Source organism: Balaenoptera musculus, chromosome 13, assembly GCF_009873245.2.
Source record: "Balaenoptera musculus isolate JJ_BM4_2016_0621 chromosome 13, mBalMus1.pri.v3, whole genome shotgun sequence".
NCBI lineage: Eukaryota > Metazoa > Chordata > Mammalia > Artiodactyla > Balaenopteridae > Balaenoptera > Balaenoptera musculus.
Window position 1 is genome coordinate 60491213 of NC_045797.1, and position 17161 is coordinate 60508373.

At 38.9% G+C, this 17161-nt stretch overlaps 1 protein-coding gene across 4 annotated transcripts in view; it reads left to right on the top strand.

Annotated features, from left to right (window-relative positions):
• The first annotated feature begins 80 nt into the window (after window positions 1-80).
• Window positions 81-17161, top strand: part of HEATR5B (HEAT repeat containing 5B) — a 91765-nt gene continuing 74684 nt past the window's right edge. The window contains exons 1-6 of one of the 4 annotated variants that reach the window (XM_036872754.1): window positions 81-154; window positions 1058-1205; window positions 5892-6103; window positions 9602-9710; window positions 11319-11468; window positions 16322-16493. In XM_036872754.1, the coding sequence (XP_036728649.1) occupies window positions 1080-1205; window positions 5892-6103; window positions 9602-9710; window positions 11319-11468; window positions 16322-16493 (769 nt within the window). In that variant the 5' untranslated portion in view covers window positions 81-154; window positions 1058-1079. Of the gene's footprint in view, window positions 155-458; window positions 635-857; window positions 933-1057; window positions 1206-5891; window positions 6104-9601; window positions 9711-11318; window positions 11469-16321; window positions 16494-17161 lie in introns of those variants that run through there. The other 3 variants (XM_036872756.1, XM_036872753.1, XM_036872757.1) reach the window with 3 other exon arrangements.

Here is a 17161-nt window from a genome sequence, read left to right on the forward strand (position 1 = left end):
CGTGGTTAAGTGCGCTTGCGCAGGATCAGCCTTCCGCGCACGCGCTCTCCTCGCGCTTCCGGCTGGCAGAAGTGCAGCAGGCGGGGCATCCGGGTCCCTTGGCGGCTGCTTCTAGCCCCGGAGCTCAGCTCGTCTACCCCTGCCAGGCTAGGAGGTGAGGCCGACTCGTCCGCCGCCATAGCGTGCACGTTGACACACACACACACACACACACACACGCACGCACACACGCACACACGCGCACACACGCACACACGCACACCCCAAGGCCCCCACTAGGTTATCAGAGGGCTGGGGACGGAATTCGAGTTCGTAATGAATATTTGCCCTTTTCAGGCGCCGGACTTGGTTCCGAGTCGCCGCCTCCTGGGGTTGACAGCCCGGGTGACCCGGCAGAGGCCTGAGACGGCCTCGGGCCCGGCGCTGCGCTGCCTTCCTCCAAATAGCCGGGTTTACCCGGACCTGCAGCGCGCGCGGCCTCTGCCTGCTGCGTTCCTGCACCGCCCGGCGTTGTCGCTGAAGCTTCGGCGGCGGGGACCTGGCCTCCCGCCGCCACCTCATCCCCGTAGGAAGACTCTCGGAGCCTTCCAGTGTGGGATCTCTCCTGGGACGTTTTGACCTCCTCCTGGGGCAGGTGCAGCAGGGGAAGCGGAAGGGTGCTGTGCACCGAGCAGTGGAAGAGGAAAAAGGAGGATGGGTTGTCAGGCCCTGCTGGGGTTTGATCTCGGAGCTTCAGTTTTCCCGTTTATGGAATGGGTTAATGACGTGTTTTTGCTAGGCATTTTTTTTCTGGAATAATGCCTTATTTGCAATATTTATTTTAATTTTCCTTTGAACCCATTATTCATTCTTCCTCACCAAGCATGACTTGGTTTTTTTTGCACCCTTATCCTTTAAAATTAGGTTCTCAGGTTTTGCCTCAAGGAAGTTATGTAAGTTTCCTCCAAATGAAATGAGAAGTAAAGCCTTATTTTTCATTTCTTAGTGATTACATTTGTTAAGTTTGACTTTTAACATTCACAAGTTCTTACAAGTATTTTAAAATTGTTTATTTAAGGTGTGAAATTAAAACTTCAGTCATGGAGTTAGCCCACAGTTTATTACTAAATGAAGAAGCTTTGGCTCAAATCACTGAAGCGAAGAGACCAGTTTTTATCTTTGAATGGTTGCGATTTCTTGATAAAGTCTTGGTTGCTGCCAACAAGGTATGGTATTACTTTTTTTCTAGTTGGGTTAACATATATAAAGACTATTATGTGTACATGATTTGTAAGAAAACACATTATGTTTTGGAGGTTGTGGGTCATTTGTGGAACTTGAAAATATTACACTGTACTGTAGTAAGAATTTCTTGTCTGTCCTTTTCTATGCTGTGGCAAAACCCAAACCTCGTTTAAATCCAGCTTATTGCCTGGATAGAGACTTCATGTTTCTACCTGGACTTCTGAATGTGAGTGGAGAAAAACATGATTATATGACTGCTGTCACTTTTTTTTTTTTTAATAAATTTTAATTTTTTTTTTTTTTAAAGTGGGATGAATATCAGGAGTCCCACTTTTTTTTTTTTTTTTTTTTAATAATTAATGTAACTTTTTTTTTTTTTAATATATTTATTTATTTATTTATTTTTGACTGTGTTGGGTCTTCGGTTCGTGCGAGGGCTCTCTCTAGTTGCGGCAAGCGGGGGCCACTCTTCATCGCGGTGCGGGGACCGCTCTTCATCGCGGTGCGCGGGCCTTTCACTATCGCGGCCCCTCCCGTTGCGGGGCACAGGCTCCAGACGCGCAGGCTCAGTAGTTGTGGCTCACGGGCCCAGCTGCTCCGTGGCATGTGGGATCTTCCCAGACCAGGGCTCGAACCCGTGTCCCCTGCATTAGCAGGCAGATTCTCAACCACTGCGCCCCCAGGGAAGCCCCCACTTTTTTTTTTTTTAATTAATTAATTTATTTATGGCTGTGTTGGGTCTTCGTTTCTGTGCGAGGGCTTTCTCCAGCTGTGGCGAGCGGGGGGCCACTCTTCATCGCGGTGCGCGGGCCTCTCACTGTCGCGGCCTCTTTTGTTGCGGAGCACAGGCTCCAGACACGCAGGCTCAGTAATTGTGGCTCACGGACCTAGTTGCTCCGCAGCATGTGGGATCCTCCCAGACCAGGGCTCGAACCCGTGTCCCCTGCATTAGCAGGCAGATTCCCAGCCACTGCGCCACCAGGGAAGCCCTTAATTTTTATTTTTGGTTGCGTTGGGTCTTGCGCGGGCTTCTCATTGAGGTGGCTTCTCTTGTTGCAGAGCACGGGCTCTAGGTGCGCGGGCTTCAGTAGTTGTGACACGCGAGCTCTAGAGCACAGGCTCAGTAGTTGTGGCGCACGGGCTTAGTTGCTCCGCGGCATGTAGGATCTTCCCGGACCGGGGCTTAAACCCGTGTCTCCTGCATTGGCAGGCAGTTTCTTAACCACTGCGCCACCAGGGAAGTCCTGGGTGCTTTCACTTTAAATTCATTATCTCCAACATCAAGTGGTCCCTCAGTGCTGTGTAGCAATTCCAGTATCTTCACTTGTCTCTCTGAAGAGTTAATAATAGGCTTTTCTTTCTTTTTCCTTCTTCCTTCACAATCTTTTCACCCAAGTTACTTTTCATTATTTGTGTGTTTATTTTCTGTCTTTAAAATTAGATGCTTTCCTCAAACATTTGAGGAAAATTTGGCTGTCTGTTCAAATTTTGAGTGAGTAGTAAAAGTTTTCTGGTCAGGGTGAAGTGTGCTTCGCCATAGACTAGTCCAATTCTTTGAGGAACCCCTTTAGGTTTTTCTGAGCTAGTCATTCCCTATAAGAGACTTTTTTACTCTAATGTCCTAAGGTATATGACTAGCTGCCAAGGTTCGAGGATTCGGGGGAGAAGGCTGGGGACTTCAACATTCAGTGTCTAAACTTTTACTTAATCCCCCTGTTTTCAGTGCAGTTTTCCCAGCCCACAGCTGTGCCCGAGCTCACTAAGTTCAGGATGGAGGAGAGAGATGTGGGAGTCTTACAGCTTCTTAAATAGACTCTCAACCATTCCTTCCATTTCTAGGCCCAACTTTACTGTCTCTTCCATAAGCATTTGGGGCCTCAAAACAAGAGCAACAACGAACAAACATGAGCTTTTCAGGGGTCCTGTGTTGGAAGTTGGGGCTTTTCTTAAGTTTCCATAATGGGGATACCTGGCTTCTATATTTTTACATTGATTCTTTTTCTGTTTTCTTTGCCCTTTTATATTGGTTCTTTTTTTTTTTTTTTTTTTGGTTGCCCTTTAGTATACGTTTAGTTTCTGGAGAGACAGAGTTAATGCATGGATTCATTTACAGTCTTTAACTAGAAGTTTCTATTTTCTCTTAAACCCACTCTAGCTGGATATTTTTTGCCTCCATTACACTGAAATAGATCTTGTATTGCCCAAACCAAAGGTCAGTATTCTGTTTTAATGGAGCCGTCAGCAGCTTTTGACATAGCTGATCCTCTATCTTAAAGCACAAAATATCTTTTTTTGTTGTGAAATTGAAAAATACAAAAGAGTATATAAAAAGTATATCCAGATTATGAAGCATAATAATATGAACATCTGTACACCCTTCACCCAAATTAAAAAATAAATTGTTATCATTACTGTTGATGCACAGTTGGGGTGAAGTTTTTCCTGTTTGTGGTTCCCAAGACACTATTTGCTTTTAGTTCTACTCCTGCTTCACTAGTTACTCCTCATTCTCTTTTGCTGGCTCTTTCTCAGTCCTGGGCACTCTTTTTTTTATTTTTATTTTTTTAAAAAAACACATCTTATTCCTTCAGTGATATCATCTAATCTCATGATTTTTACTACCGTCTTTGTAGTAATGATTCCCAAATATCCAACTAGCTACTCCACCTCTTTCTCTTGAATATCTAAACAGCATCTCAAAGTTAACATATTTAAAACTAAGTTCTCCGGGCTTCCCTGGTGGCGCAGTGGTTGAGAATCTCCCTGCCAGTGCAGGGGACACGGGTTCAAGCCCTGGTCTGGGAAGATCCCACGTGCCGCGGAGCAACTGGGCCCGTGAGCCACCAACTACTGAGCCTGCGCGTCTGGAGCCTGTGCTCCGCAACAAGAGAGGCCGCGATAGTGAGAGGGCCGCGCACCGCGATGAAGAGTGGCCCCTACTCGCCGCAACTAGAGAAAGCCCTTGCACAGAAACGAAGACCCAACACAGCTAAAAATAAATAAATAAATTTATAATTAAAAAAATATATTAAAAAAAAAAAAAACTAAGTTCTTGATTTCACTGTCTCAAACCTGTCCTTTCCCCAGTACTTCCTATCTCAGGAAATGACTGTATAATCCTTCTGGTTGCTCAGGTCATAAATCTTAGAGCAATTCTTCACTTCCTTCTTTTTCTCAAACTCCACATCATATTTTTTTTTTTAAACATATTTATTGAAGTATAATTGCCTTACAATGGTGTGTTAGCTTCTGCTTTGTAACAAAGTGAATCAGTTATACATATACAATATGTTCCCATTTCTCTTCCCTCTTGCATCTCCCTCCCTCCCACCCTCCCCATCCCACCCCTCTAGGTGGTCACAAAGCACCGAGCTGATCTCCCTGTGCTATGCGGCTGCTTCCCACTAGTTATCTGTTTTACATTTGGTAGTGTATATATGTCCATGACACTCTCTTACCCTGTCACATCTCACCCCACCCCCTCCCCCCCGCATCATATTTATCAGCAAATCATATTGGTTCTCTCCCCTAAATATATCCAGAATTCAGTTACTTCTCATTATTTCCATTGTTACCACCCTCATTTCTTGTTGGATTATTGCCGCAACTTCTTAAGTGCTCACCGTGCTTCCAGCCATGTACCTTGTAGAGTATCCTCAGCTCAGTAGTCAGAATGACCCTGTTAAAGCATTCAATCGTGTCCCTCCTCTGCCTCAGACTCTCACTGAGAATAAAATACAAAGTTCTTACAATGATGTATGAGGCATTGCATGACCTGCTCCCTTCTATCATTCTGACTTCATCTCCTGCTACTTCCTCTGTCTTATTTTGCTCTGGCCACACTGGCTTCTTGCTGTCCTCAAGCATGCTGAGCATGCTCCCACCTCAAGGCCCTTGTACTTGTTCCCTGCCTGGAATGTTCTTCTCCCAGATATCTGCATAACTCACGTCTTCACTTCTTTTCAGAGATGCCTTTTTCTTACTAATCTGTATAAAACAGGAAGAACTCACAGTATTCATTTGTTTATTTGGTAAACTCTGTTTCTCCCCACTAGAATGTAAACTTCATGAGGGCAGAGACTGTCTATTGTTATCACTCTTGCACCCCAGTACCTAGAATAGTGCATGGCATGTAAGTGTGCAATAAGTATTTCTTTAATGGATGGATGAATTCTCAGCATTGATTACGAGTAGATCTGAATATTTCTTCTGTTGCCTAGAGATCTTCAGAGTTTCTTTTGGTTTCCTTTACTGACCTATAACTTTATGAACTACTGACTTTGCTTTTATAGGGGACCCTAGCTGAGTTCTAAGATGTCAATTGTCCATACACCCAATATTTTACATCCTTTGACTGACTGTTGGTTTTATTTTTTAATAAGTCAGCATGGAAACTTTTTGGATATAGAGTAGTCACTTTTATTGGCAGCTAACTTTGTGGAATTGGAGGAGAATGAGGAGAATATTTAATCTAGGAAAGAATGGTTCATTTTTTAGTGAACTCTTTCTTATCTTGAAAATTCTCATTTATGGTTTTATGCCTAATGTAATATAGATTTTAATTATTAGAATGCCTTAACTGTTAAGTATTTTTAAATTTTCACTAAAAGGTAACAAATTTATGTATAAGAAAAAAACTGATGATGTTCTTTATTTTTTTATAACAGACTGATGTAAAGGAAAAACAGAAAAAACTTGTTGAACAATTAACTGGATTAATAAGTAGTTCACCTGGACCACCTACGCGAAAATTGTTAGCTAAAAATCTTGCAGCCCTTTATAGCATTGGAGATACTTTCACTGTTTTTCAAACACTTGATAAATGTAATGACATTATCAGAAATAAAGATGACACTGCAGCCTACTTACCAACAAAATTGTAAGTACTTACTTTGAGAGTGACCCTTGAAACTTGTTTTTTCAGAGTAATTTATCTTAATAAGGGCCTGCTGATCATAAAGACCCCTATGTAGATGGAACCTGAGGCATGCTGCTGACAATAAAAGCTCTAAGTAGGTCTGGGAAAGGGGTTCTATTTCAACATATGCTCCATTGCCCCTGGGACTTTTAGCAAACTACAGAGAATTGGTATGATGTTAGCAATTTGCACAGGGGTTTTTGGTAATTTTGGGAGGAGATAATATTCTTGGCTGGGATGGAAAGAAAAGTAAAGATTTTCTAGGTGATGAGATTGAGGCAGGAATGGGCAAACTATAGCCCACAGGCCAAATCCAGCTTGCCACCTATTTTGTAAATAAAGTTTATTAGAATACAGACATGCTCCTTCATTTAGGCGGTGGCTGCTTTCACGCTTAAATGGCAGAACTGAGTACCTGAGACAGAGACCATTTTGCCTGCAAGTTTGCTGACTCCTAAATTAAGGGCTTGACCCAATTTCAAGCCCATACCTGTGGTCTGGGTCAAGGGCAGACATTTTCAGAGCAAGTCTTGAGGATAATGGCATAGGGATGCATCCTGTGAAAGAGTCAAATAAGAAAATCAGGAGTTATTATAGTACAGTGAGGAGTGCTGTGGGCGGGAAAGTAACACCTGAATAAACTTAGCTGTGGTGTGAGGGGAGAGCAATGTCAACAAATCCTTCTCAAAGAAGCATCAGCCAAAGAAGATCAACCATCCAGGAAGGAAATATGGAAGTGAGTCAAGTAAGGGGTTAAGATGGGAAAAGGGGAAGATGGATGTGACAGGTCATGGACTGGCAAATTTTATGGAAAGGGCCAGATAGTAAATAGTTTTGGCTTTGTGGGGTATCATCTCTGTTGCAACTACTCAACTCTGCCATAGACGGTATGTAAATAAATGAGTACAGCTGCGTACCAATAAAACTATTTGCAACAACAGGTGGCAGGCTGGATGATGGGCCAGATTTGGCCTGCAGGCTGTGGTTTGCCAACCTATTTTCTAGACAAAGGAAACTGATAATTGGAAATGGAAGTGGCTTATTTATACCTTATTTACAGTGCTTACAGAAAGATACAAAATAGTGGGGGCAATAAGTTGGGAAAATGATGAGTCCAATTCTGGCATGCTGAATTTGGAATCCAGGTGGGAATATCCAAGTGACAGTGTGTAGTAAGCAGTTGGAAATCCTGGTCTGGATTTCAGAGACCTGAGCTGAGAATGTCATTTTGGTGAGTAGAGAATGAAGATTTTAGAGTAGGCTGAACCCTTTGGTATGGATAAAGTTACCTAGGAAGAGTATTATAATACTGCGTGAGAAGAGAAGGTACCAAGGATACAACTTTAGAACACCAACATTCAAGGAGCCAGGGCCAGTATAATAGCTTAGAGGAAATGGAGAAATTATTCTGAACGCAGACATTGATTTTTAGGTCTGTTTTCAACTTCATAGATATGTTGTGATTAAGTTTTGTGTTGTTTGGGATAGATGTAGCTCTCAAAAGTTTTAGAAGAGATTAGAGTGTATTAGTGTTTTCCATATTATTTTGGAGTTTGAAGCTATGTTAATAGTTTTGTGATTTAGTTCTCTACCACTTGGCAAATCCACATGTAATTTTATAGTTCTGGCTAAGTAGACTTTATTACATATTACATATTATTCATACGTATTTCCAGTGGATTCATGGGTTCTAATTAGGAATTCACTATTATATTCTGGCATGTGACCTCAGTCATTTTTAGCTTTGTTATCAGCCTATAGAGTATTGAAAAAAGCATGGGATTTGGAGTCAAAGAAGTGAAGGTAGATTCCCTGATCCTACTGTTAATTGCTTGTACGATAGTAAACTATATTTAATCTCTCTCAGCCTCAGAGTAACTTGCTCAGGACACATAGCTATTGTGTGACAGGTTCTAGGATTTAGGTACAGATCTGCCAAACTCCAGAGGATACACCTTTATGCCCAGCTCCTGCCTCTGAGCTAAGCTCAGAGCTATTCACTTATTTACTGTTTACATGACTGATGGTAGGGTGATTTCCCCACCATGGGAAGAGATGGGCTGCTGTTACATTTCTTCTTCTGTGTAGTCAGGTGTTCTGTTAAACCCATTTAGATTAAATTTTACAAGTAATTGCTTATTATTATTTATATATTAAGAGGCAGACACTGTGAGCAATACAAAAATGTATAACCTTCCTCTGTTTCTGAACTTTGCATTTCCGTTGGCAGGGCAGGTTAAGATATAGACATATAAAATGGTCAAGTTACAACACAGGAAACAATATACTTTTGTCAGAATGAGTGGTTGACATTTTACATATAATGAGAGAAGAGAGGGATCATTGTGGATGGACATAATTTGGAAAGTCCTCAAAAGGAAAGGTTGAGTTTCTTTCCAAAGGATGGGTATGATTTGTTATGTAAATATATGTTTATTCTCTTATTTTCCTAAGAAGAATACAATTTGATCATCCATAGTATCTGTTACAATTGTACAGAATAAACAAGGTGTTCTTTTTTTTTAATTTTTTAAAATTGAAATATAGTTGATTTATGATATTGTGTTAGTTTCAGGTATACAGCAAAGTGAGTCAGTTTTATATGTATATATAGTTTTCAGATTATCTTCCATTATAGGTTATTACAAGATATTGAATATAGTTCCCTGTGCTGTACAGTACATCCTTGTTGCTTATCTATTTTATGTATAGTAGTTTGTATCTGCTAATCCCATACTCCTAATTTATCCCTCCCCCCTTTTCTCCCTTTGGTAACCAAGTTTGTTTTCTGTGTCTGTGAGTCTGTTTCTGTTTTGTCTATTGCGTTCATTTGTGTTATTTTTTAGATTCCATGTATAAGTAATATCATATAATATTTATCTTTGTCTGACTTACTTCACTTAATATGATATTCTCTAGGTTCATCCATGTTATTGCAAATGGCAATATTGCATTCTTTTTTATGGATGAGTAGTATTCCATTGTATATTTACACCACATCTTCTTAAACCAGTCATCTGTTGATGGGCACTTAGGTTGTTTCCATGTCTTGGCCATTATAAATAGTGTTGCTATGAACATTGGGTGCCTCTGTCTTTTCGAGTTAGAGTTTTCATCTTTTCAGGATATATGCCCAGGAATGGGATTGCTGGATCATGTGGTAGCTATATTTTTAGTTTTTTAAGGAATCTCCATACTGTTTTCCATAGTGGCTGCACCAATTTACATTCCCACCAACAGTGTAGGTGGGTTCCCTTTTCTCCACACCATCTCCAGCATTTATTATTTGTAGACTTTTTGATGATAGCCAAGAATCAACAAGGTGTTCTTGAAAGTTGAAAATTAAGGATTTGTGGCCAAAAGTGTCCTGCACAAATACAAATTGATTTCTGAAAATAAGAAAAATATTATAAAATTATTAATCTGAACAGTGACTGGTGAAAATGTCACTTCTTACAGGGCTGCAGTGGCTTGTGTTGGAGCATTTTATGAAAAAATGGGGAGAATGTTAGGCAGTGCATTTCCAGAAACAGTAAATAATCTTTTGAAATCTCTGAAAAGTGCAGAGGTAAGTTTTACAACAAATATTATTTAAATGTTTTGCTTGTGGTGGGAGTTAGATATTAGTTAAAAATATATGTTGCCTTTTTTCTGTCACTGTAGTACTTATATTGCTTAGCAAGAGGGTAATTTAAAATTATTACTTGCAAAAAAATATTTCTTGCCCCTTGTTTTAACGTACATTACCTCATATTTCAGGGAGAAGGGAAAGAATACTTTACCTTAACAAAGAATAGGTTTATGTATTATTTTATTTAGCCCTAGGGATATTTTTGTACTGCCATATTATTTTTTGTGCCGTAGCTAATGTATTAGTTTCCTACGGCTGCCATAAATAAATTACCACAGACTGGGTGGGTTAAAATAACAGAAATTTATTGTCTCACAATTCTGGAAGCTAAAAGTCTGAAATCAAGGTATCAGCAGGGCCGTGCTTCCTCTGATAGCTCTTGGGAATAGTCCTTCCATGCCTTCTTAGCTTCTGGTTGTTGCTGACAGCCCTTGGCTTTGGTGGTATTCCTTGGTTTGCAGATGTATCTCTCCAATTTCTGTCTCCATTGTCATATGGTGTTCTCCCTATGCATCTGTGTTTTGTGTCCAAATTCTTCTATTATAAGGATACCAGTCTATTATAAGGATACCATATTCTTCTGTCATAAGGATTAGGGTCCACCCTAATATAGTATGACCTCATCTTTACTTGATTTCATCTGCAAAGACCTTATTTCCAAATAAAGTCATGTTCACAGGTAACAGGGCATAGGACTTGAACTCATCTTTTGGTGGGACAGTATTCAATCCACAGCAACTAATATGAAGTAAAAATAGTTCTGTTTTGTCATGTCAGTTTGGTATTACTTCTGAAAATTCCTTGTTCATTTGGGGTTAACTAAAAATAGACCAAGCACTGGTCTCATAGTCTAATTCTTTGTCTAGGAAAGCTAAAGATTTCTTGGACAACACCTCTTCTGGGAACTCTTTGTCTATTAATTTATTAAGCAAGAATTGAGGACATATTCTCAGGCATTAGACATATAAAGATGAATAAGATCTACTCCCTGACCTCTACTCCCTAACCACTACTCCCTGACCACTAGCTTACAGTCTAGTGAAAGAAATCTATGTTTGAATAAGTATACTATCAGAAATATGAATCAAGCACAGTAAGAGTATAAAAACAAGAGTTCAAAGTAGTCTCAAGAAGTTGATAGTTTGGAATATCTCTGTGAGAAGTTTTTAAAATGTGTTGGATGTTTTCTTCCTCTTTTAGATGGTTTATATTCTTAAGTACTTTTTACTTAACTTTTCACATTCTGAAAGCTTGGATCCTTGAGGTATTATATTGAAGCTTTTGAATTTGTCATGTTCTCATTATTTGCACTTCAACAGATCATGGAAACATAAGAATATGTTTACTTACTGTAACCTAATTTCTCAAATAATTATTTTGTTGAAGTTAATAATTATTTTTACCTTTCGAACACGTTCTAAAATACTTTTTTATTTTTCATTACTTACTATTTACGTTTATAGGTAAGACCATTAGGCCCAGAGAACTTTTGTCTTTTGGTACGTTCTTATTTAAATGTAGAATTTGCTTTATGTTCTTTTCTAGTCTCAAGGGCGAAGTGAAATCTTAATGAGTCTACAGAAAGTTCTGAATGGACTGGGTGGTGCAGCAGCTTCCTGTCATCGTGATATTTACAAGAATGCCAGGTCTCTCTTAACTGACAGGTCAATGGCTGTTCGATGTGCAGTTGCCAAGGTTAGTACTCGGCTATTTATAATGTTGCTCCTTATCCTGCTTGCTCTGAAACAGTCAATGATTTTTTTTTTTCTTTGAAAGTTTCAAAATAAGATGGCATGATTTTGGTTCCCATGGATTAGTTTCATTTCATTTTCTAGAATTATATACAAAATGGAATCAGGTGGTATGTGCTTTTTTTTTTTCTTTTTGCCTGGCTTCTTTCACGCAGCATAATTATTTTGAGATTTCTCAGTGTTGTTACATGTATCAATAGTTCATTCCTTTTTATTGCTGAGTAGTATTTCATTGTATGGCTATGCCACAATTGGTGGATTCCTTTGCCTATTATGGACATTTGGGTTGCTTCCAGTTTTGGATATTACAAAAAAAGCTGCTGTGAACATCTGTGTACTAGTTTTTGTTATCGACACATGCTTTCCTTTCACTTGGGTAAATACCTAGGAGTGGAATGGCTGGATCATATTTTAGATTTACATTTAATTTTTGGAGAAATTGCCACTGTTTTCCAAAGTACTATGAGAGTTCCACGTTCTCCACGTCTCACCAACATTTGGTATTGCCAGTCTTTTTAATTTTAGCCACTCTTACAGATATGTACAGGTATCTCATTGTGGCTTTAATTCACATTTCCAGACTAATGATGATCATATTTTTAGGTGCTTATTTACCATCCATATCTTCTTTGATGAAGAGTCTATTCAAAATTTTTGTGCATTGTTTTATTGAGTTATTTGTTTCCTTATTATAGAGGTTTTTTTTAACATCTTTATTAGAGTATAATTGCTTTACAATGGTGTGTTAGTTTCTGCTTTATAACAAAGTGAATCAGTTATACATATACATATGTCCCCATATCTCTTCCCTCTTGCATCTCCCTCCCTATCCCACCCCTCTAGGTGGTCACAAAGCACTGAGCTTATCTCCCTGTGCTATGCGGCTGCTTCCCACTAGCTAGCTATTTTACGTTTGGTAGTGTATATATGTCCATGCCACTCTCTCACTTTGTCCCAGCTTACCCTTCCCCCTCCCCATATCCTCAAGTCCATTCTCTAGTAGGTCTTCGTCTTTCTTCATGACCTTTTTTTTTTTTTTTAGATTCCATGTATATGTGTTAGCATATGGTATTTGTTTTTCTCTTTCTGACTTACTTCACTCTGTATGACAGACTCTAGGTCCACCCACCTCACTACAAATAACTCCATTTCGTTTCTTTTTATGGCTGAGTAATATTCCATTGTATATATGTGCCACAGTCAGAATGGCCATCATCAAAAAATCTACAAACAATAAATGCTGGAGAGGGTGTGGAGAAAAGGGAACCCTCTTGCACTGTTGGTGGGAATGTAAATTGATACAGCCACTATGGAGAACAGTATGGAGGTTCCTTAAAAAACTAAAAATACAACTACCATATGACCCAGCAATCCCATTACTGGGCATATACCCTGAGAAAACCATAATTCAAAAAGAGTCATGTACCACAATGTTCATTGCAGCTCTATTTACAATAGCCAGGACATGGAAGCAACCTAAGTGTCCATCAACAGATGAATGGGGGCTTCCCTGGTGGTGCAGTGGTTAAGAATCTGCCTGCCAATGCAGGGGACATGGGTTCGAGCCCTGGTCCGCGAGGATCCCACATGCCGCGGAGCACCTAAGCCCGTGAGCCACAACTACTGAAGCCCGTGCGCCTAGAGCCTGTGCTCCGCAACGAGAGAAACCACTGTAATGAGAAGCCTGCGCACAGCAATGAAGAGTGGCCCCGCTCACCGCAGCTGGAGAGAGCCCACGCGCAGCAATGAAGACCCAACACGGCCAAAAATAAATATATAAAAAATAAACAAAAAACAAAAAAACATGAATGGATAAAGAAGATGTGGCACATATATTATAGAGTTTTGAGTCTACTTTGTAGGTTCTTTATTTCTATATCAGATATGTGATTTGCAAATATTTTCTCCCACTCTGTGGTCTGTCTTTTCATTCCCTAAATAGTGCCTTTCTAAGAAGAGAAGTTTTGAATTTTGTCAAAGTCCAATTTATAAGTTTTTCTTATATTGTGCTTTTAGTATTGTATCTAAGAAAGCTTTTCCTAGCCCAAACTTTCTCCTGTTTCCTAGTTTTATAGATGTATGATCCATTTTGAGTTAATTTTTGTATATAGTGTGAGGTATGAATCGAAGATTTTTTGTTTTGTTTTGGTTTTTGCACATGGATATTCACTTGTTCTAGCACCATGTTGAAAAGACTCTTTTCTTCACTAAATTGCCTTTGCACCTTTGTTGAAAATCAGTTGTCCGTATAAATGTGGATCTAGTTTTGGAATCTGTATTCTGTTTCATTGATCTATTTGTCTATCTTGATGTCAATAACACTTTCTTGATTACTGTACTTTTATAATGTCTTAAAATCAGGTAGTGTTAGCCCTCCAACTTTTTCTTTTTCAAAATAATTTTGGCTATTCTAGGTCCTTTGCATTTCCATATAAATTTTAACTTGTCCATTTCTACAAAAATAACATGCTGGGATTTTTATTCAGGTTGCATTGAATCTATAGATCAATTTGGGGATAGTTGACAGCTTAACAATACTAAGTCCAACTCATGAATGCGATATCTCTATCTCTCATTCATTTAGGTCTTCTTTGATTACTCTTAGCAACACTTTGTGGTTTTCAAATGCACAGATCTTGCACCTCTTTTGTCAGATTTATCCATAAGTATTTCATTTTTTATGCTATTTTAAATAGTATTGATTAAAAGCTTTTTTTTTTCAATTTCTAATTGTTCATTACTAACATATAGAAGTACAACTGATTTTTGTACATTGGTCTTGTATCCACCAACCTTCTTAAACTGCCTTACTAGTTCTATCAGCTTTTTTAATAGATCCTATCAGATACTCTGTGTAGACAATCATGTTGTCTATGAATAAAGACAGTTTTACTTCTTTTCCAATCTGGATGCTTTTTATTTATTTTTCTTTCTTACTGCACTGGCTGGTTAGATCCTTCAGTGCAATGTTGAATAGAAAACATGAGAGGTGACATCCTTGTCTTGTTCCTGATCCTTAAGGGGAAAACATCCAGTCTTTCACCATTAAGTATGATGTTAACTGTCAGTTTTCCTTGATGATCTTTATCAAGTTGAGGAAGTGCCCTTATATTTCTAGCCTTCCAAGAAGTTTTTATCAAGAATGGATTTTGTCAAATTTGATTTCTTGTGTCATTTCTGTTGTTGCTATTTTCTAATTAAGCGTTTTTGGGTTTTTTTGGGGTTTTTTTGGCTGCTTTCTGCGGCTTGTGGGATCTTAGTTCCCCAACCAGGGATTGAACCCAGGCCCCTGGCAGTGAAAGTGCTGAGTCCTAACCACTGGACCGCCAGGGAATTCCTGTCTAATTAAGCTTTTTATTTTAGGATAATTGTAGGTTTTCCTGCATTTGTAAGAAATAATATACAGAGATCTTTATAAACTTTTACCCAGTTCCCCCCAATGGTAATATCTTCTAAGAGCATAGTACAATATTACAAGCAGTATAATACAATACTGACATTGACACAATCCACTGATCTTGTTCAGTTTTCCCAAGTTTTACTTATATTCTGTTAAATGTTTTTTCAGCCTCTATTGAGATGAATTGTATGACTTTTCTTTTTCAGCTTACTAATGTAATGAATCCACATTGATTAGTTTTAGAATTTTAACCAATCTTTCATTCCTAGGATAAACCCTACTTGGTTGTGATATAGTATCCATTTTATATATTGTTGGATTAGAGTTGCTAAAATTTTGTGTATAATTTTTGCATTGTGTTCACGAGGGATATTGGCATGTAGTTTTCTTCTCTTGTAGTGTCTGTCAGATTTCAATATCAGGGTAATGTTGGCCTTATAGGATGATTTGGGAAGTATACCCTTCTCTTCAATTTTCTAGAAGAGTTTCTATAGGATTGGTATTATTTCTTACTTAAACATTTGGTTGAATTCAGCAGTACATCTCTCTGGGTCTCCAGTTTTCTTTGGGGGAAGATTTTAAACTACAGATTCAATTTTTAAAACAGATATTGGGCTATTTAGGTTATCTGTTTCTTCTTGAGTGAGTTGTCTGTTTCATGTAAGTTGTCAAATATATTGTCCTTTTAATATGTATTGAATCTGTAGTGATGTGACTTCTCTCATTCCTAATTTTGGTAATTTGTGTCTTCTCTCTCTTTTTCTTCATCTGTCTGGCTAAATTTCTATCAAAATGTATTGGTTGTCTCAAAGAAGCAGCTTTTGGTTTCATTTCTGTTTTCCAGTTCGCTGGTTCATTGATTTTCTCTCTTATCTATATTACTTCCTTTTTTTCCTGCTTACTTAGTGTTGAGTTTGCTCTATGTCATCTAGTTTCTTAAGGTAGAAGCTGAGGTTGTTGATTTGAGACATTTCTTCTTTTTTTTTTTTTTTCCAGCCACACCATGCGGCTTGCGAGATCTCAGTTCCCCCAACCAGGGATTGAACCGAGGCCACGGCAGTGAATACCCAGAATCCTAACCATTAGGCCACCAGGGAACTCCCCAGAGACCTTTCTTCTTTCTAATACAGGAGTTTAGGGTTATAGTTTCCTCCTAACTGCTGGAAACTCTCTCAAGGCAGTAAACTGGGACAGATGTAGGGTTCAACTTGCATTTTCCATCTCTTAAGGATTAACATCCTTCATTGCCTGATGTCCAGTGTCTTCAAAACTGTTGTTTCATATATTTTGTCTAATTTTTTAGTTATTTCAGGAGAGAGAGTAAATCTGGTTCTTGTTTATCCACCTCTGGAAGTGGAAGTTCTAATTTACTTTTTTTTTTTTTTTTTTAATTCCAGTGTCTCCTAGAGCTACAGAATGAAGCTGTGTTCATGTGGACTGCTGAACTGGAAAATATAGCCACTCTCTGCTTTAAGGCTTTGGAAAACTCAAACTATGGGGTACGGGTGGCAGTGTCTAAACTCTTAGGAACAGTCATGGCTACAGCATTGATGCCAAAACAAGCAACAGGTATCATTGTTTGCCAGCCCCCGATCTAGACTGTAACAGGTATTTGAAGGTATATGGAATGCTTCCTTCTAAATGACTTATTACTTCTAGGCAAGTCATTTTAAAGGGTTTAAATTAGTATCTTTGTCTACTTTTTCATAAAATAGAAGTACCCAAATGGCATTTTACTTCATATAGTCAGGACATTCTTTTTTTTTTTTTTTTTGCCACACTGTGGGGCATGCGGAACTTCCCCAACCAGGGATCGAACCCACGCCCCCTGCAGTGGAAGCACAGAGTCTTAACCACTGGACCACCAGGGAAGTCCCAGTCAAGACATTTTTTATGATGATACTGTACAACATTACATGCATAAAGTATGTTGGACATATAAGCAAATAAGATTTATGAAATGCTTTTGTATCATGTTCAAGGGACTGGAATCTGGCACTTTACATGCCTTCTTACTTTCAGTCCCTGATGAGTAGATCCCCATTCATAGCATAGTATTATTTTTCTTCTTTTCTTGACCATTATTATAAGCAGAATCAGAGACAGAATTGATTTTCCCAGTGACTTCTACTGTGCCTCACAGTTCCATAGAGATGCTTCAGGGACAGTTCTGAGTAGATGCTGAGTGAATCCAGCTCTGCTGTTGTCCCTCCCCCTATTCCATCTCTGTATTGTAG